This window comes from Pempheris klunzingeri, chromosome 8 (genome assembly GCF_042242105.1).
Source record: "Pempheris klunzingeri isolate RE-2024b chromosome 8, fPemKlu1.hap1, whole genome shotgun sequence".
Classification (NCBI taxonomy): Eukaryota; Metazoa; Chordata; class Actinopteri; order Acropomatiformes; family Pempheridae; genus Pempheris; species Pempheris klunzingeri.
Window position 1 is genome coordinate 9,534,333 of NC_092019.1, and position 22,144 is coordinate 9,556,476.

At 39.9% G+C, this 22,144-nt stretch overlaps 1 protein-coding gene across 1 annotated transcript in view; it reads left to right on the plus strand.

The window, feature by feature from the left end:
• Positions 1-492: 492 nt before the first annotated feature.
• Positions 493-22,144, plus strand: part of LOC139204986 (CUB and sushi domain-containing protein 3-like) — a 196,813-nt gene continuing 175,161 nt past the window's right edge. Inside the window, exons 1-2 of the mRNA XM_070835040.1 lie at positions 493-670; positions 13,836-14,058. Of these exons, the coding sequence (XP_070691141.1) occupies positions 493-670; positions 13,836-14,058 (401 nt within the window). The remainder of the gene's footprint in view (positions 671-13,835; positions 14,059-22,144) is intronic.

A 22,144-nucleotide genomic window follows, 5' to 3' on the forward strand; every position in this document is an offset into this window, starting at 1 on the left:
CTCTCTCTCTCTCTCACTCACACACACTGCCCCCCCTCCCTCTCTCTCTCTCTCTCTCTCTCTCTCTCTCTCTCTCTCTCTCTCTCCCCTCTCTCCCACCACCACCACCACCTTGTCTCTCTCACTCTGCGTGGTTCAATTGCCGATCGATAAAGGCAGCATTCAGATTGTAGGCTAGACTCCTCTCCGTCCTCAGCGCGCTTATAGGGATTAAAAAGGGAAGATGTTGAACAGCAGATGCGAGAGCGCACCGCCAGAGAGCCTCACACTTGATGCCCCTCTCAGCAGAGATGGTTGAGCCCTCGTCCAGGTTGCTGTGGTCCTATCCTAAAATTCAGTCTTGCTCACTTCTCTCCCATCAGCTGACATAGCGCGGCGGGCGGCTCTGCCTGTTTCTCCTCTGAGGAAGGCAAAGGGGGACCTACTTCAGCCCCAAACACACACACACAGACAGAAGAATTAGGCTGTAGGTTACATGTGTTAGTTGTGAACATGAAGGGGATTTACAGAGACGGATACTACGACGGATCTATTGAACTACGGGACATTTTCAACAGGAGATGCGTTAAATGTGGCCGCGGGGACTTTGTTCAAGCCAAAACGATGAGGATTAGGACGGGAATTGTTTTTTGGAATCTCATCTTTTCACTGATGTTCACTTGTGTGAAAGGTACGAGCCACTGCAGCAATTCTCAGTATTTTCTGATGCGTTTAGTGTGTGTGTGTGTGTGTGTGTGCGTGTGTATATGCGTGCGTGCGTGTGTGCGAGAAATCAAAAGCTTTAACGTTACAGACGTGCGCAAAATGGGCTACCACGGTTTACTGGATGAGAGTTTGAGGGGACGCATTTCACCGGTTTAGCGCTCAATGCAGGCTTTGACTGAGCCGCTCAATAGATATTCTTGCGGTAGCCTACGCTTCTTCTAATAGCCTACGTGAGCTGCTTTGCTTAGTAGGGTAACTAGTGAATTGTTGAGGCGCAAGTGCATGCACTGCAGATTTCCTGTAGGATGAGATTGTCATTTATTTGGGAAAGAGCTGTCTGCATTTTTTTTTTTTTCTTTTCTGGGTCGAGTTTTCAAGTATTTATGTGGGGTTTGCGTCAGGCCAATTTCTCACCAGAAATGTTATTGGAACCATTCATGGGGGCCGGAGACAATTAGTAGTGTGGAACCAATTTGTCGACTGGTGTTTATCGGACTTGCAAGTGCAGGCAGGTGTAAGGTGGGCTTGTTAGTATTCCAGTGGCTCTTTCTCAGGGTCTGTCCTTTGAATACTCTCTGTAGCTGGTGAGGTAACCGCTGGTTCCATGTTTTGTTTTTTCTTTCTTATATGCATCAGCTAATTTTATTCAGACCAATGAGAATTCCAGCACTACTGAAATGTCACTTTCCTGGTACAGCTTTTTTTTTTGTAGTCATATTCCTTTTTGGCAGCATGAAGAACAACAATTCTTACACTTTGTACTTAACTGTGTGACCGCCTCTGTTTTTCCTCCCCTTGTTTACCACAGTAATTTGATTTATGCTATTTACATACTACAGCTTCTGTAGAAATCAGTCAAAACAATTGTTGCTCATTTACCACAGTGCAGTTACCATGTGTTCATCCATTGTCCACAGGCATTTAAACATTTACAGAAAACAAATCTATCCGTGGCTTCCTGCCAATGTCTAATGCCAATGATTATAAAAACATAAGTAAGCAGATGTGTGTGCGTGTGTGTGTATGTATCATACACATTTAATGTTAATGTGAAATATATGAAATTCTCAAATCCAACTAAAATGAAAGTCAAAGAAAAAAGACAAATCCAATTCTACCAATCAAAATGTTTTGTTTGTGTGGACACGTATGTTTATGTTTATGTGTGTGTGTTTGGAGATATTGTGTGTGTGTGTGTGAGTGCATGTCTGTTTATCTGTTGAATGCATGTATGCATGTCTGAATATGGCCACTCACAGATATCAATTTACATGAAGATTGCTCAACGTGTGAGCAATTCTCATGTCTGTCTATTGGGGGTGGATGGATTGTGCAGCATGCAGAGTAGCGGCGCCCACCAAGAATGAGCCAAGTCGAGTCGAGCAGAGTCGGGCGCAGTGCTGTTTCATCACCACCCACATTGTGGCAATGTCAAACCTGGAGGCCACTGCCAATCCTCCTAGTTCTGTTACTTATTAGGGAGCCAGCCAGCCAGGAATTGGGGAAGGAGGGAGGAAAGGAGGAGGAAGGGGTAGAGGAGGCCTGGGCGTTCTTTTGGAAAAGTGCAAAGGAAATAGTGACACAGAGCAAGGCGTGGAGGAAGAACCGTGGAACAGCTATTGTTCCTCTTCTCTGACAACTGACACGATGTTTGCAAAAGTGAAAAAAATATCTACTAGATTTGGCCTCTGACTCACTTCTCCTGCTAAGATAATGATGCTGTAAAAAAGCCCTCTATCTCACAAAGTATTGTGTAGTTTGTACAACATCACTTTGCTGGTGGGGCTTAGATTATTTTTGAGCCAGGATCTTGTACGTGGGTGGTGCTCAGTTCTGATTCTCACTTAATAAAGTTACCTTAGTCACCTGTCTAATTCTGGAGACTTGATACAATGAACTCAAATTTAGCAGCTTAAATTTGGGAATAATAAAAGGGAATAGAAAATAATATGCTCTCATTGCAGCCGTCCACTACCAAACAAGATGGGGACATCCACTGCAACTGTGTCATCTAATCCTTGGGGAACTTATAAAACTGCCTGACGCAGACACAAATTTAGGAAGCTAAATTGCAGGGACTGTATTTCTTTTAAACAGAGCAAAAGACCTGAATCAAATACAAATCAAATTCCTTTGCACTGACAGAGAGCACTTTACTTCATATTCTCCTGAGTACAACAGCTGTGTGTTTCTTCTGACAGTCACACCGCATCCATCGACTGGACGATGATCAATCAAATTCACAATAATGAAACGGTCACAAAGCTGAGAGCGCCCCATTCTTGTGACACATCCTTGTGTAAGCAGTGGATAATACCACGTGACAGAGCAGAGATGCTCTCAAACTATGAGCGATCAAGGTCCAGATTGGAGTTACGGCCACAGCTCCCTGGATTTATATTGTTGATTAGAATATCTATTATTGAAACTGATGATTTTCATGTTACTTTACATTTTTATTTTTATATCCACATTTAAATGGTACTTTGTGGCCCAGAATCTACTCAAATATTCAGTTTCTGTCTCTTGGAACCTCTTTTCTGGACAGTCCTAGTAGTGATCTGTAGTGTGGCCACCTGGAAAGGAGAAGCAGCAGGGGGCATGATTGTCATTAAACGTTGAAGGGATGCCACAGGAAAGGATGAACAGAACACACAGGCACTGGCTTGATTTCTGAACTGATATTACCACTTCAAATGACAGTGTACGATTAATGATAGAAACAGATTGTTGAAAATTGTCCATCTGTTGTGTTCCACCACTCCTGCTTCTTGTGATCGCGCCATATCTCTCAAATTTCCTTCTAGCTTCCGTAATTTGTCAAAATGTAGTTGTTTTTAAACTCCATACCAGACAGTCGCTAATTGCTGGTAATCAGGTGGGTTCTGCACAGACAGTAATCTGGCCACTGAGCCCTTGATGAAGACTTTCTCTCAATGTGATTATGTAAACAGGCTGGAAAGGCTGCTGGGGCTAATCAGGATTACAATTTGTCTGTGTAATTATACACTATCTACAGGGAATTTGGGGCATTATCCCACTGCCCCTCAGGTTCTTGATCTCCACAACAGTAGAAGAAGAAGAGCAGAGCAGGAGTAGGAGGGGAAAAGTGGACACTCTCCAGAAGAATCACCTGGGTTCATCTGGAACTTGGGGGAACAACATACAATTTTCCATGTCACGGATGCTTAGACCAGTAACCGCTTTTCTCTGTGGAATCCTGATGGCTCTTTTAGTGCCAAAATGTCACTGGATAGCCTTAACAGTGTACCAAAGTACTACTCAGTCCACCTACTGGCCTCTCGCCCATGGCTTAAGGCCTGGGCCTTGCTCTTTGATGTCGCTGACTGGTCCCTGCAAAGGTTGGATATAGTTTGCTGGTTCTGATGAAGTCAGTTTTTCTCAGGTATCAGTTTTAATATTAGCAGCACTCTTGGGAGAGAGAGATTGGCAATATCTCATCTTCGGGAAGAAAAATAGCTCACCGTTTGTTGAGATTAAATGTAATAGGTTGAGGAGATGCTGCTTCCAGAGTCAAGGCTACAGAAGGTGGACTGTCTCCTGCAGCTCAGGTGCCATTTTCAGTGGGGTTTAAACTCTGTTAACTGCCTGGAGGCATATTCACTGATAAAAATGCATGCATTTATTTAACCTTATCTATGCAGTTGTTAAAATCTATGGAGGGAAAATGCGACAAATGGAATCACATGTTAGTCGGGACATATTTATGGGTTTAACTTCCTACAGTTTACCAACAGTATCCAGGCAGAATGTAAATGCAGCAAAGCATTTATTTTAAATGAGTTGAAACTAATAACCAGCAACTATATTGCTATCTATAAAATCTCATTCGTATTTCACATTTATGCATAATATCCATACTATTGGATATATTTTTTAATCTTGTTAAGAGCTGTGTCCACAGTAGAATATATTTCCAGTATTATTCACTTTATAACCTGTGACCATGGCATACCCACATACCTTCATGAATTTTCCTCCACCTTGAGCACTGCTGCTCTTGTTTGTGTCTTCGACTGTCCAATGGATTTTTGATGTGTGACAGGAGAGCAGGCAGGGGCGAAGCATGGTCAGGGAAACAAAGTGGTGTGATGTTAAGGTAATTGAAGAGGAAGAGTGCTTTGTGGAGGTAACTGTGATTCCATTGTATATTTGAACAATTAAAACCATAGATGATACCTTAACAGATACCTGTTTACTACATCTGTTCGCTGGCAATATTAAGGAGGCAGAACTGGGGATTGCATATTCCATGTAGTTAGAGAATTGACTTTGACAGGTAGACCATGTAGTCTCAGTTAGCTGTGAGATGCTCTTAGACCAGCAGCTTTGGAAATTATTGATTTCTTCATAAATGCTACATTGTTGTTAATTTCACAATTGATCATTTAGATTTTTCTGGCTTCTTCTGTGATGAATGACGCAGCAAATATGCAATCTCTCCTGCAGCGTTTTTTTCATCATGTAGAAAAACACATCCAGGCAACTGCTGTATGGGCTCAAAAAAACCATTGATTGACTAATCATCTGATTTTAGGGTTCCCTGCTGTGCATTCTGGCCTTTGGCCCCAGCCTGTGGAGCCGCATTTATTAAAGCTCTAATCCATCTGTCTTTGTCCACTCTGTTTTAAACCAAGTCCAAGTCCAGACCTATTCTGGTCATAAGAGTATAATCAAGGACACACAGTGTCCCTGATACGAAGCAGCTGAACCTAGGCCGAGCCAATATCACCAAACTGCAGTGGCTGCAGTTTTAGAACTGCAGTTCCAGTTCAACCTGTGGAATCTAAAAGCAGTGACAAGAGCAGCAGGTTAGAACTGACAAGTGAAGTAATAGCTTCTTTATTGTGCTACCAACAGGCAATGGGTGTTACATTTGTGGCTTTTTGTTAAGAGTGTGCTTGTGTGTCCTCTGTCTTTCAAGTTTCTTCAGACGTGGATGGAAGGGGCTGTTATTTATATTTTATTTGTTAAGAAACAATGGTTGCTGGGTTCACCATCTCAAATGGGACATTTTGAAGCTTTTCTTTGCCATGCATGACAGTAAACTGAATAACTATGGATTTTGGACTGCTGGTTGAGTAAAATCAGACAAACAAGACATTTGAATGAATGAAATTATAGCGAGCATTTTCCACAATGACCTTTTTTTTAACAAAATGATTAATAGAGAAAATTAAAAAAAGTATTGCAGTGGATTAATCATAATGAAAATGTTATTATAGCTACAAAATAATTTCAGGTATTAAGTATATTTGTGACACAATGATATTCAATTTTTATCAATTATTTTATGTTTTCTAGCAGGTTATACATATTTAATGGGTAACCCACAAAACAAGTGCAAATACAAAGAGCAGCAGCAGCTATTAGTTTAGTTGCTTGTAAGTAGTGAGATGTGCAAGTCTAAACTTCTAACACTACTTCTCATTCCCACCGGTGGAGCAGGTAGGTATGTATGAAATTAGTAAAAAAAAAATTGCAAGTTAAATGTTAATTTGTCAGTTTGTAATTGAGTTTTAAGCAAAGTCCATGAGGTGCTTTGCATCTAAATAACATTTCAAAACATTCCCCCGCTGTGTGAACAGGCTGTTAACTGAAAGAAGCTGTTTACTTGGAGAGTAAAAACCAGTGATTTTTTTTCAGTATTGTTTCATTCTCTGTGGTTGTGTTTAGATGGAAAAAGACAGATTCTTGTGCCTTCTTTTTCCCTTTTCGGGGGAAAGTGAAGTGTTGATGTTATTGTTTGTTTGGAAGATTGGAGGCTAGAGAGACAGGCGTCCTATTAGACGTGTTGTTGGCTCACAGTTTTGTGTTGTACAGCAGCTCTCTCAGTGGTGGCCTGGCATCAGGTGCTGTACGGCTCAGTAGCACTTTGAGGAGGTATTGGTGTCTAGCCATAAAATGCTATATCTGCAGGGAAGTAGCAAAAGCACCAGAAGCACGCAGACGATGGGAAACACTTATTATACTTGTGTAATGGTGTGTGTTTAGTGTGCGTGTTTGTGCACGTGCCAGCTGTGTTTCAGTGAGGAGGTGTATTTGATTTTAGTATTTCTCACCTCAGTGGTTGGCAATTTAAAACCACCGAATGGAATATTTCAGAGCCCTTTTCCAAATTGCAGTGACACACTCATGAGGTAATAGTCATTCTGTAGAAAGCCTCTTTTCTTTTTCTGTTGTATGCTGCCATTTCCCTTTCATCAAGCATGCAGACAAGCATGGTGAGAGTCTGCGATTATGCACGTTCTATCAGTATGAATTGTGAAGGTGCAGCAAAAAAATCCTCCTCTTTGGGGACATCAATTTAAGATTTATATCTACAGAGTTTGCTGTCTACGCCCCCTAACAGCCATCATTGTTGTATTCCTGGTGGTGCTGATGAAAAATTATTTTCTCTTCCCCCCACATTTTACGTCTGTGGCTCAGAGTACAGCTTGGCATAGATCTAAGAGAAAAGTGCTTGGATTTCTAAAAACAAAATTATTTCTAAATATAACTTCGAAGAGCTGCAGATCCTGAAGATTCTTGATGGGAATGTATGACAGCAGACACGCAACAAAAGTAGTGTATTTTCTCTACCTTGTATTTCCTCTTATCAATGGTTAAGTTCAATGTTCAACAGAAACTCTAATTTTAATTTTCTTTCCTTTTCTGGTTTTTGAATCTAATACTCAGCGGTACAAGGGAGTGTCCGTGTAAAACACTACTGTTTCTTTTTTGTTTTTGCTTTGTAAGGAGTGCGGATAGTTTGCAGCCAAGGAAACCTACTAGGATGTTTGTTGACCTTTGTCTTGCTTGGTAAGGACTTTATTTTTCCAGTCGGTGCTCTGTAACCAGGCCCAGATGATGGATACCTCTATATTGGCTGACTCACCTTTAAGGTCAGGTGCAAATCAGTGTAGGGTTTTTTTTTTTTTTTTTACTTACTCTCTTTGATTGCTAGGCAGTGGTTTCCTTTCCATCTCTTTGTGATAGGCCATTATCGTGAACAATGATGAAATGACATCCGGAAGACTAAGCATACACTACAGTCGATCGTGAGGAAATAGATTATCAGGCGGAGAGAAAATAATACATGCCAAAAATAAGTCAAAAAGAAGAATTTGAAAGCTCAATAGGCGTGTGGATATTGGGCTCAGGATTTGTTTGAAGAAAGATACTGTGAAGCTTTTCATGCCTAGATCGACACCAAGTGGTGTTTAAGGCCTCATTTCTTTCTAAAAGTCTGAAAGTTAGCATTTTTGTATTACTTAGTATTTCATGTAAAAATGTATTTTTTGTGACCACATTGCTGTGTACATGTATGCAGTGTGTCAGTATTTGAATTGCAGTGATACAAATAATATTTGCAAACTTGTGGTATTTGATATGTTGATATATAATTGATATTCCTATACAGTCACTACTCATTAGACAAACTGTATATTTTCATAGCAGCATTGAAATGCTCCTTTATATAGTGTATATCAGCAAATACATTTATATCTCTGAGGAAGAGGTGGGCATGCATATTGTATATGAACTCACACAGTGTTTGTGTCTGAGATTCTAACAAGACAGGTACACACTGGCTACAGCAACACCAGCTTTGGGATGAAGTCATATATCCGGGTGTGTCTGATGTGATACTAGCTCAGGTGGTAGAGTATGTTTTCTAATATTCATATGGAGGCTCAGTCTACTCATTGAAGTGTCTTTGAGAAAGACGGCAATCCCCATATTGTCCCAGATGTGTGTGTAGAAATTGTAAACTGCTTTGATCAAAACCATCTGCCAAATGACGTGTGTGATGTAATCACACAGTTTGACTTTGTCGATGCAGCATCCTTTCCTCTGACACTGTAGATTTTTCAACGTGCAGTCACTGCAGGCAGTGTCCAGTAGCCAAATGTCACCAAAAAAAACTTCAGAGGCTGCGATGATGTTTCTTATGAAGAACCCATGAACAAACAGTCTTTTGATATCTAATGCCCCAATAATGTTGCTGTTCACAAATAACTGATCTACTGTACAAAGATTTTTTAAATCTTAAGTTCACAATTTAACACTCACACCACTTTGAGGAAAACATGTAGTGTTGCTCAATTAATGCATGAAGTTAAGACTGGCTGGTACCAAAAGGGGGCGCTACAACATTTCTTTAATTGCCAGAACACTGAATGCCATTAATCAGTACTGAAAAAACTTCAATATTACTCTGATTGCTCTAAGCCATGGGATTTCGTCAGATTAGATCAACTTAATTGTCTCATTGGGGAAAAAAACTGTTTTGGACACGCATACTGCCACATAAACTGGGCACAATAGACAGTTGATAGAAGATAAAAGCAGCACAATAGACGGTAGATAAATTCAATGCACTTTAACGACAATATAGCAAATGGAGCACAATAAATTTGCCAAGTTAAATCTGCCCTGCGGGATCCAGAAGCAACTACCTGAAGGGAGCAGGTCAAACTGTGAGTGTTTATTTTCGAAGCTTGTTTAATGATGGCCTGTTCAAAAATAGTTGATTGGGATGGGCAATCTTTCATACCCATCAGCAATCATCCGTTACCCAATGGTCTGTTTGTCACTCATAATAATTTGGATGGCAGTAAATTACACCTCCTCCCCTCTCCCTGCTGCACATAATCATTTCTCTTTATGGCCCAACTACAAATCTGCATTAATGGTGGAGGACAGCATACTGGCTGTTTTCTTGTTTAGGGGGCACATATTCCGTCACACACTAGTTCCTGTACTGGAAAACCAAAATTCTGTCTCTCATTTTCTTCAATGCTTAAAGTAAACCTTAAATAACCTATTTAGCCTCCAACAAATTCTCTAATAGGACACCCACTATGATGCATAATGTATTTTGTTTACAAAATCAATCTTATTTTCCATCCACACAGGGTACAGCACTGTGGTTCATTAACTGCTTCATTCTGCCCCAAATCTCTGTACTCAATGGGCAAATAGGAGCGAATCACATTCAGTAGTCTTGTTTCGCCCTTTGCATTAACGACAAGCTCTGCAAGACCAACAGCACATATAAATATGCATGTACTCAAACACACACATACAATTACGTCTGACAAAGAGACAAACCGCTTCAGAAATCTCATCAGAGAGGGAGACGGCTGCCATTCTACTGTCCGTGTTCCGCTCAGCAAGTATAACAATCAGTTATAGGCATAATATTTGTGGCGTGATGAAAAGGTGGTATTTGTGTCTATCCAAAAGGCCAGGGGTAAATGTAACTATTAGAGGAACAGCTGGGACAGTTCTTGAGCTGTCTGTCAGCCAGCCTGGCTGCCTGCTGAGGCCCATGTTTGTGCCAGACTTGTGCGTTATGATACTGATTCATATTTCTGAACCGCATTTTCCCCACTGTGCAATCACAGCATGTTGTTAATTTGGTTTCTCATCACAATTTATGGTCGGTGTTGCAGCGTGGCACTAACGTGGGGTCAGAGAAAACCCCGGGGGAGTGCGTTTTTACAATTGAAGCGATGATGGGGGTCAGAACAGGCTGCCAAGCGGCGACAGTGGGATTCAAAGAAGACGCACTGTAGGTGTAAGTGGTAAATGGATTTTATGCATGTCCTCTCTCCTGTACATGAAAACACATGTTCGTGTCGCGTTTTCCTTTGAAGTAACAAGATGAGCGTTTACAATGTTCTTTTTATAGATACATTTATGGCGACGACAGTGCTAAACATATTACAAGCTCCTATGATTCACAGCAGTGAATAGGGGGATTCTAATTCATAATGGATAGCTTAAAGAAAAAAAAAACAAGGAGGGCAATGGATGATGGGGCGGGGGTAGTAGCTGAGAAAATGAGAGGTAGAGTTGCAGAGCAGGGAAGGAGGGAGGGAGTGAACAGTGGAGGCAGTGAATGAGAGGTTCGTGAGATGATGGATGAAGGGAATGCATAGATCTGAGAGGGAGAAAGAGGGGAAGAGAGAGACGGAAAGAGCGAAATGGACGCCTTGGCAATGAGCATCTGTTCTGTCATCTTTGGGGCATCAGAACAATCAGCCACACAAACACTGTTAAGCAGGTCACACAAAGAGCATCACTCTGAAGAGTTTGCAGCATTAGTCATCTAATGCTCAACAAATACAGAGTTGTTTCAGGGAATAATAGAAGCCTCGAATAAAAGCAATAATACTTAGACTAAAATAATAAGACTGCGTGGGTATAATTGCTACTAAGCCCACTCTTTGCTCTGTTGGTATCCTCAATCAAGATTGCTCCAGGTTTTTCCCCCATTGTGTGGTGACGTCACCACAACTCAAGTCTGCTTTACTTGACTTGCACTCATGGTTATGTAGCAGTGGTTAAAACTTCATGTCTCTGGTTTCATATATTTTTTACTTGCTGTTTTAACAGTCTCGCTCTACAACAGAATCATTACCACCAACACTGCTCTGTTAAACTTTAAGGCAGCAATTTAGTATGGCCATTTTCATTAAATTAGAGGACTCACAAGAGAATTTTCAAGACTGGTCAAAATCAAAGCAACAGAGAGCAAAGAGATATCCTAACTTTTAGTTGCCGTTATGGGGTCAAGTAGGATTAATACAAGTACACTGAACTTCATGTGTGAAATTGGTGCAGTGTCCCCTTAAACGAAAAAGCTTAGATATTTTTAAGTGTTGCACTTTCCCTTTTAAATAATCTTGTGGCATAGATTAATACTGTACAAGGTCACAAAATATATCTTTGTTTCTCCCATTATTGTTGGATGTTTAGTACAACTGCATCCTCATATAGCATGGCCAGCTAAAATTTAATTTTGAAAAATGTATTTTTAAGAAAAACGGAAGAGGTGACTTTTCAAGATCAATAACTGACTGAAGCTGAGCATCAGTTTTCATATAGATGTGTTGTTATGCAGCTCTGCTCTCACAGTTATCTGATCCTCCTGCTTTTACTGAGGTGAATTAAGTCTAAAGTGTATCTAACCACAGATGGGCTCACCTTCAGTAATGCACGTCTTCCTCAAACTCTTTTTCAAGGCCATTTTAAATAGTCAATGTGGGTATGGATCATTCTGTCTTGTGTTCAATTGCTCTTTATTAGCTTGATTAGTTCACTTTTAAACTGCCCTATATTTAGTTAGTTGAAGTCTTAATTGTTTTTAGTTGCAAAGTCTAGCTGCAAGGAAAATACATTGGTGGCAGCTTTGAGAAAATGTCGGGAAGGACTTGTTTTAGTTCATTAATTAAATTTAAAAATGTCTGACAACTTTAAGGAAATGGTCTGTGAAAATAGAAACATGCAACAAAACTCTGTGTACAGACCATCAGGCAATAACAAATATCACAGTAGTTGTTGGTCAAACATGTGCTCACATTGCAAATACTCATCTGTCATCAAAAATCCACAACTTTGCTGCCATACATGTTGGATCAGCGAGGAGGGCTGTCCCGGTGATTATGACTTTCCGGGGGAGCACTTGAAAGCAGCAATAATGCATATCACAGGTTGATCTTGTTGACTCTGTAGCTGCCGCATCAATGCTGCAAATTTGCCATGATGACCCTGTTTGCTCAATAGCTGCAGAAATAATTGCAACTTAGACATGCAACAATCCTTTTCTCCACTGCATTTAGAGCAGCAGTTCATCACCAGACACAACTTCATAAACCTCTATGGGCGTGATATTTACTGTATCTATGACTGTATCTATGAATAGGTCAGGCCACTTGATCACTGGATACAGAGAGATTGAAATGGTCTAAACGGGAGGCCAGTTATCTGGACAATAGATGGAGATATACTGTGCTGTCGGGGACTTTGGGTCAGCACCCCTGTGAGTATAATATCCTGTAAGGGTTGCAGGATGTAAAGATTGTGGAAAAATGTTCCCGAGGATTATCACGTTTGTGCTAACAGAGTTGTTTTTGTGAAATATATACAGCTGCCAGGCCTTGTCCACAAATAATGAAACAGCGTGACAAAAGGGGAATTAATTGTCAGTTTGTCTCAGAATTTACCATTTTGAATGTTTGCTCACATCAGGCGTACATTATGGGAAAAATTATGACCGTTTGTCTAGTTGGGGGCCATTTGAGCTGTATAGCTGCCAAGTGTTGTGTTTTTTTCCCACCATGCAGTGCATGTGTATAGCCAACACTATGCAAAACATCCTTTACCTTCTGAGTGTGAAAAGCTAATTACACCAGGAGTAAATTGTGGGGGGTAAAGCATGAATCTTAATTAAGTTTGTGTTTAATTAGACAACATGCAAGATAGCCTTGAATCATTTTTTCTGTGACACAGTGTGTATGGGAGTATGTTCATGCATTGATTGAGTGAGTGTAGGAGTATTATGATCATTTTTGTATATGTGTTTTGTTTGCATATGAGTTACATCGCTGTGGCACATTTGCACATTTACATGAACACCACAAAGATTAGCCAAGCAATCACTTTGCTGTAGTTTGACAATGATAGTATAATGCTTAACCTAATATGTCAAGGGTATTGATTTTCAGCAAGCCAGTGCAACAAAGTGCAAGGATATATCTTGTGTGGGCTGTGAAACAGAACGTTAAGGGCTTGTGGCACCAAATTGGAAGACCTTGCTTGTTGCTCGCCTCTGGGGCTTTCTAAGCATGAGGAAAACAGTGGGCAGTAATGATACATCACAAGCTTTTCTGTTCAATATAACAATGAAAAACATCACTGTAGTCCTCAATTATGCATTTTTCTTCCGTTATTTCAAGCAGTAGGTGTTGCAGCCTATACTTTTTTAATTTCAAGGGAACTGACAACATGAATGGAAACACAAAACTTGGCTCTTATTTAGCAGGTTGCCAGATTTCCCTTGCAGCTTCTGCCAGGGGAGAACAATGTGGGCTTCCATACAGTTGTTACAATAAAATGTTATTTCGAATAGTATCTGTGCAGGCCTATTTAAACATTCTAAAGCGCTTGACATCATTCACTGCTGCTGCACCAGGCAATGTTCCTCACATCCTTACATTTTCTGTAAGGATCTCTACAATTTAGTCCGTTTCTTCCATATATTGAAGAGCATTTTACTATGAGAGTCTCACAAACTCATTGTGTGCTTGATAATGACTGGTTGTTCCCTTTTTTTCCAGGTTTTATCCATACTTGTGGAGGCACTTTAAAAGGACGGAATGGGACAATAGAAAGCCCCGGGTTTCCATATGGATATCCAAATGGAGCGAACTGTACCTGGGTGATTGTTGCCGAGGAGGGGAACAGGATTCATATAGTTTTTCAATCTTTCGCTGTGGAGGAGGAATATGACTTTTTATCATTGTATGATGGGCATCCACACCCGGCTAACTTCAGAACGAGGTAAGGAAACGGTCCTGAAGCCATACACCTTCAAGGCTGTGTTTGAAGGCTGCGAGGCAGGGACAAAAAAGAGAGAGAGAGGGAAAGCCTTCAATGATCACTTCTGAGAGAAAGTTCATCTTTCATGTACTCTTGACAGACTTCTTGTCAGGGAGGTGTCAGGCAAGTCTGACATGGTTTTGAGTTGAAACGCCTTCACGTCACTGTTGACGATTCTGATTTGGTGATGCATATGAAAAACGTTTGTGTTCGTAAAGATTCTTCTTGTACATAAAACCAAAACATGTAACATTTTTATTTCTAAGTATATATGTGCAGTACAAAAAGGTCAGGGGAAAACCTATTTCTTTCTTGAAACAAACTTTGAACTGTGTGTTGTAAATGTGTTTAGATTCCACAGCTAAGAAACCATCAACCTAGAAGCTCCAAGCAGAATCCCCAGCATTAGTTTCTGTATGATCATGCTGTGTTGGCTTCAGTGATGCGTGGGTCAGCTCAGTGGCCACCCTTCATTCAAATGCTTCACTGGAGGAGTCAGAGGGAGAGGAAAAACATGAAAATCAAACACAAAAATCTCTCCTTGTTTACTTACGTCACTGAACAGGCAAACAACAATTTACTCAGTGTGCTTTCTGCATTCTCACCAAAGGCCTGATGTTAGTGGTGTGGGAGGATTTTTCTCCTTTTTCTTAGTATGTCTCCAAAAGAATTGTTTAACGTGTTTGATTTTGACAGTAAATTGTTGTTATACAACCAAGAACCAAAGAATTTGGTAATTGAATTTAATAAAGAAAAACTGATACTCATGGTGAGATGACATTCCATGGGTTTTATAGTGCATGCTCATTGTATTGAACCAACAGGCAGGTAAGATATCATTATGGAAATAAGACGCTGTGCATGTATAGCTACAGGAATACAGTAGTGAAGGTTTAAATACAGACAGTTTCACTGTTTACACAATGCATTTTACGCAATGCTGAAAGGTTTCTGTTGAATATACTCTGCTCAAGTTTGATTAGAAAAATATAATTTGGATGCTTTTTATTAAACACACTCAGCTCAAACCTTGGAAGTTGGTTTAGCTGTGAAGGCTGTAAGCCAGTCATCATAGACTTGCCTTAAAATCCTTAAATACATTAATATTTTGTTGTTTGGCCATAAAAGAAGCTGAAATGTGTACTGCAGCATTCTCAGAATATTCTCTTTCCTACTTTCCCAAATGAAGTGGAAGTGGACCGAGGTCACAATGGAGGATGTATAGAAAGAGTGGCGATGAGGGGGACTAATTCAAGAGCTGAATCATTGTTGATACTTTAGCAGCTGAATCATTTTAAATACTTAAAAGATTATGTTGCATAATGCTGTTTTCCAGGTCAGGCGTGTAAGAGGTTTGTCACCGTGCTGGTTGACTACTCATCCCATGATCTTATGTATATTTACTTGCCAGAGATACGGTTTAAAAGCCTCAAAATATAATACCTTATGTATATGAGCAATTATGGAAGAAATCTTGACATTGTTATGACTTTACAACCATATTGTACTCTCCAGAAGCTCGTTAAAAAATTGGCAGTCGTACCTTTTTCTCTGTTGCCACACAAGTGATACAACTGTCGCACCAGTATTTTGAATTGAGCAAAACTGAGATATTCAACATTACTACAGCACAGTGGCTCAAATGCTGTACTATAACAGAGGGCATTTTAATGCCAGTAGTTTGAGTTTAACGCCAATAAAATGGCACAGCATAAACAAGTTATGACAGACATCATATGTGATCACACATGCTGTTGAAGTTGCTTCATATGCTGAGATGAATTAATTGGCTGTCACGTATAACTAGCGTTGTCACAGTGCCAGAATTTTTGCTTCAGTGCCAGTAATAACTTTTAGTTACACTGTCAAACCTCTTAAATTGGTGAAACATTTATATGGTAGGCGCTTCTTGATCATGGTCAGTACACAAGTTCCAAATGTATCAATAATAATAGTCTACAAGTGTTCGAAAGAAGTGGGCAAAGGAGAGAAAGCAGTTATATAGAGAAGAAATTTAGTCCTTTAAGTGTTCCTGAACGCAGCACACATCTCCCACACTCAAACAAACATGCAAAATGTCCCCAGACAGAGAGCAACACACCTTTGTTTCACACTAAGCTTTGGTTTGTGTGAATGACTTCACTTTGTCCTGGTGTCTTAGTTTACATCATTATCATCTTAATTGTGCTCACTGGCTACCGTCGGTAAAGTTGCTGCCCAGGCGGTTTGTTCCAGCAAACTTAAATGTCTAACGCTGAGCACCAGGGACACGAATACTAACATGGCAGAGGAGTTGGCACCGTGGTTGCGTCTGCAAACTTCAGGTAACTTGCTAGAGTAATTATTCATTAAGTTGCACAGTAACTCCATGCCACGCCAGCACGTTTAATGCCGCACAGTTTAGCCAAAAAGCATGAGTGTTTGTCATTAAAGATGGCTGCATTCCTTTCATTTCAGTGCCCTGGTAATTTGTACTCGAACGCTCATGACTTACTGGGGCACCAAAGTAGACCAGAGCCATAATTAATGTTATTAAGTGCACCTGTGCTTTTCCTGGTGTGAGCTGTTAGAATAAATCCTGGGAAAAAAAGTTATGTTTCATGTCATTTACCAACAACTTAAAGTAAGTGTGTGACTTGTGTGTTTACTTGTGTTTGAGTTGTAACGTATTCTTGCTGTTTGCATGAGTGTGGGGGTGATCTGCATTTGAGCACAAGTGTGATGTCAGCATATATTTCTCATGTGAGCAGCCTCAGATCACTCCCTGTAGCAGACACGGCCATTTGATGTCCAGTTGAAGTTGCGGCCTGGTTCAGTGACAGCTTTTCTGGAGGGAAAAAAAACTGTTATCTAATGCGAAGGTAGATTTTAATACTGCAGATAAAAATGACTGCGGCTGCAGTGGGTTGTGAGATTTTACACAGAAATAGGCAGGCACTCTGTCAGGAGGTTGTGCCATCAGGATGTCTGATTGTCTGCTTGGGTTTAGGCAGCCTTTAGATTAGTGACGGTTAAGGTAAGCAGCCATGACTGCTGACGTGCTTCTTTATCCTTCTTCAGTCTTCAATCATGCCATCTTTCAGTTAGTCTTTCATAACCAGACCAATCTCTTCACTTTGCTTCTTGAGAAAGGTCTTAATTGAGTACAGATACGTTGATCTTGAAGAATTGTGTTGCAAGTCGGGGACTTGCATGTGAGGAGGAGACCCCTGGCATTAAAATGACTGCATCCTTGCAAATAAACCGTTACATATAACGGTCTCGTATCACAAAGGCATCCTGTATGTCAAAGTTTTGTGACAAAAAAAGAAACATAACTCCATCATCTGTGCTCTGGAGGTGATGCCTGCCTATATTTTAGCTCAGGAGGAGCCCACTGCAGCTCACTGTATGACCTGGCTGGATATGAAGGTCTTGCAGAACGTTATTAGACCTCACAGAAGCTTGTGGGATGTGGAACGGATCACGACACCTTGTGAGCACACATTGGAGAAGCCCAGACTCTGTCAAGACGTGCCATCATCAGTTGAAACTGATTTGGCACATCTTTTAACCCTTGACATGAACCACTGACATTTAATTGAGCGTCATATCGATCCATTCTACTTCACATTAGCCTCCGTAATTTCACTTTAATAACATTATTAAGTTATGTTTGTCTGTTTTATCAGTAAATTTCCAAAAGAAGGGGAATTTGTAAACTGCAACACTTAGATAGAGGAAAGGGTGGAGAATTCTGACTGAAATAATCAGCATGTGGCAGACTTTATGCTCGCAGCCTACTTCCTGTGAGTCACAACATCTTTTAGGTGGTGCTTTTCTTGTCTTGCTCTTTTTCTTACCAACTGCACATTCATCCTAAAAGGTGTAATTAGCTATGTTCTGTTAACAGGGAGGACTTGACGGTTACATGCACTAACTACACTATAAACACAATTGGCTCTGTGGTGTTACAAAAACTCTTATTGACTTATCCACAGCCGTTTTGAACGTGTCTGAGGTGATGTTCACAGTGGCAGCCTAATTATGTTTTTTTGAATATTCAGAATGTCTCAATATAAGAAATGATATGACTGCATGTCTCTCCATCTTATTTTGTGAATGGTTTACCATTTCTTTTCAAGCCCTCTGTAATTGAACCTTGATTTCAACCCATCACAACATTCCATGTTTTGCATTTCTTTTTGTTTTTCCAACAAATCAATCCGCCTTTGTGTTACTTTCAACTAGAAACAAAGTTCTTAAAATGGATTTCAAACTAGATTTGATAATGTTTACAGTTTGTTTCAGTTTCAGCCATTGTGCCGCATTACAAAAAGGACTGATTAGTGAATGTCGATGCTAGTTTTGGGCCTCTTTATTTTTCATCATTATTATTCTGCACAACATGGTAGGCAATATGAGTAGTTGTGCGCTATCTTGCAGTGGTTTTCCTGTTTTCCTTCCTACAACACAATGTTATGGAGATGCTAATATTATTGCCCTGCCCACTATTATTACCATATATAGATATAGTTTTTACTTGACCATCTCAGGTGATCCAATTTGTCTGTACTGTTTATGTATACCATTAGGAATAACATACTCGTAATTTGACCTGATGAAACATTGTGATTTGTGTGCAGGCTGTACTACAATTTTTGAATGTGGATTTGGAATTTGTACTTTAGATGTTGGAATTACAATACATGCCACAGAATAAGATTTAAATATATTTTGTTAAGTGTCTGGTTCTTGAGACTTTTTGTTTTTACCAAAATTCGACCATACTGGGCCACAGAAATATGACATTTTCACCTTCTTTAAACAGAATATACATGCTCAGTGACCTCTTTACCTGGCACACCTGTACAGTAGAATGCAATCCAAAATAACAGCCCTCCCATTACAATTATATTTATACAAGGGAGGGGGCATTGCTGGTTAGCTATGTTAAATACAGCATAGGGATAACAATTTTCAAAACTAGAAACAACAAAACTAGAAATTATATTTTGCTGAGACTTTTTAATTTCACATGGAACTAATCCTGCCATTCAGAGAGAAAGAGGAAAAGCACGACTAATTCTTGCTACGAGACAAAGCCAAATGGCTCAAATGTTGATGGGTTTTTCCTGATCAAACCCAAACCCCTAAATAGCAACGTTGCTCTTTGTGTTTTAGTCACACATTTGTTTTTTCCAAGTGTTGGATTTCCTCACAATGTGGGAATATGTTATGTGGCGCCAGGAAATGATAATTCTATGAGTCTTTGCTGTGCCTCTAGGGCCCAAAATGTATGCAAGTAGAACGCCTGCTCTTACACAATTAATTCTTTCCAGAACAAAAACCACTAAGAAGAAGGAAAAAACAAGCTTCCTTACCTTGTGTTTTCTTACCGCTTGTTTAACTTTGCCAAGAAAGATGCACCACAAACTTTCTTACCATCTTCTCTCGCAACTTGGCCTGAAAGATGCTCATTTCCATATGGCAACACCTGAAGTTGTTTCATTTTTCTGTTGTTTCTTGTTTTTTCTTCCCTTCTGTGGATGTATGTTGACATGTTGTTAGCTCAGGTGTTACTCCAGCTGGAAAAAATAAGAAGGTGAACATAATGACATGCAACCCTTTTTTCTGCTTTTCCTGTCCTCCTCTAGGGTAATTATTATAAACAGAAATAGAAACCTTGATAGGGATTAAAGAGGCCTTTAATTTATTAATGCTATTAATTAATTAAGGCAGAAATTCAGAGGGGAACACGACAAAAGCGACAATGAATTTTTAACATGAAAAAGAATCGACATCCCCGTGATGGACCTGATTAGTGTGTCTCCTCATTGATCTATGTATTCCCTTTGCTCTGAAGTTTTTTTTCCCCCATCCCTCTCACTCGGTGCCGCACTTACATTACGTACAATCCCTCGTGCTTGAGAACTGCTGGTTGAAGCTCTCATTATTGTGCTGAAATCACACGCTGAGGATGGGAGAGGAATGGGTTGAGTTAGGGTCTTAAAGCCTCTTATTCCCGAGTTGCCTTGCACAAATAATGACCTCATTAAGGTGATCTTTTTGCTGCTGTCATTATACAATTAATATGACAAGTGCATATTGAATACTATGTTGATAAAAGCTTAGTTCAGATTCATTGCGTGGTTGTAGAGCTATATTTTCTTGCTGCAGCTTGTGAATAAGTGATTCAAAGTCCTAAGCTAAACCCCGCACTAAACACTTTAACCATGTATCTGCAAAAGTTTTGAGGCTGTAGAAGAAAGTGTAACAAATTGGGTGTTTCTAGATACTTAAAGTGACTGTGAATTTGAAATTTCAGTCTTGTGAATCAAGGACCAGCAAGTATATTTTAATATTTAATATTCTAATACTTTGCAGTTCTTATGATCCCCACGATGTAACTGCAACTAAAGCAAAAGCTGGTGCTTTACTTAATGCAAAGCACCAGAGGACTAAGCATCATCTAGACGGTATTTATGCTTGTTTACCATTAATGTTTTATGCCTATTGTGGCAGAGCACGGTTTGAATCTTGGTGGTGATCCTCTCTCTGTGGAGTTTGCATGCACTACCTGCATGTTCAGATAAAGTATACCGTCTGTATGTGTAGGTTTTCTCCCTTACAGTCAGGTAACTTGGAGATGGAAAAGGACAGAGTGCTGAGCTCAGGCCCTCATATCTTATTGAGGATTCTTTTTGTTTTTACATGGATTGTTACACTTTTTGTCATATTTGCCAGACTGGTTGGCAAATTAATCAGAAATTCCTTTTTAGATGTTAAATTATTTTGTATGCATCCCTCTCAAACATTCTACAAAATCAGACAAATTAGTTTTTAAGCTCAATCTCAGCTATTTAGTGTAGAGCCAGTGAGTTTCAAAGTAGAAAACACAAAACCGGAAAACAAGATTGGACAATTAACCCATTGTAGGACTGGGTTTTTGTTCAGAAGATATTATAAAATGACGTCAGTAACGGACTGATTGGTGATTGTTTGAAGCTTAACAACAGCTGACATATTAAAAAATTATGAAACTGAGACTTCCCTTCAAGCTGGCGAAGAAAGTGATGTAATGTTTATTAGATGAATAAGATCGTAGCTGAAATTGTCTAAAGTCTTTGTGTATATTTTACTCGTGTCAACACGTTTTCCTGCACGTACAGTACTAACTTCAGTATAAAAGCACTTGACCAACACAGGTTACATTATGTGCATGAGTCATGCCTGTGGTTTCAAACATTTCTGAGCAGCCGTTAATACAGAAATAACAGAGAGGTTATCTAGGCATAAACTGACATTTACCTAACATATTTTACCATTCTTATGCCTCTGAGTCACTTCAGGTGGCAAATAGTTTTAGATGGTGTCAATCTGTGACTCCTGCCCTGTGTGTTATTTCATATATTGCTGCTCTCTTGTTAGGTTCTGTGGTAAAGTCCTGGAGGCTGAACAGTACTAGTCATGGAACAAGTGGTGCCACTAGCGTCAAGTTTTTAGGTCCATATTGTCTATTTTACCATAGAGATCACAATGCAGAAAGTACAAGTGCAGTGCAGGAATGTTATGCTGCTGACTAGTGTCAAATCAGATGCTAAAAAAAAGAATATTGTTGTACTGGTAGAGTGGCCTGTCGAATGAGAAGATGCAAGACATACATGGAACAATAAACACTGCTGTACTGGATGCATGGAAATAAATAATGTGACCTGTAAGCCATTTTGTTACCAATATCTTCTGTCCCAAGAAAATTATGATGGGTTAAGTCTCAAGTTTTGTTAACTTTGTGACACTTGAGCTTGATACGAATCACTTTCCAAATAACTGACAGTAAACAAAAGCGGGACTGATGGCTGTGCAGTGCTTTGCTATTCATCTGCTCCTCTTTTTCATCTTCAACCTAGAGGACATGAATCAAATCTATGCTTAGTCTGTCTTCTCTACCTATTCACCCAAATATACGAGAACCACAATGAAATGGTGGAGAAGTAGAGGATTAATTACCCCTTTGTCTGCACACCTGTGAAGTAATTACAGTATTTTGAACTGAAACGGTAGCTCA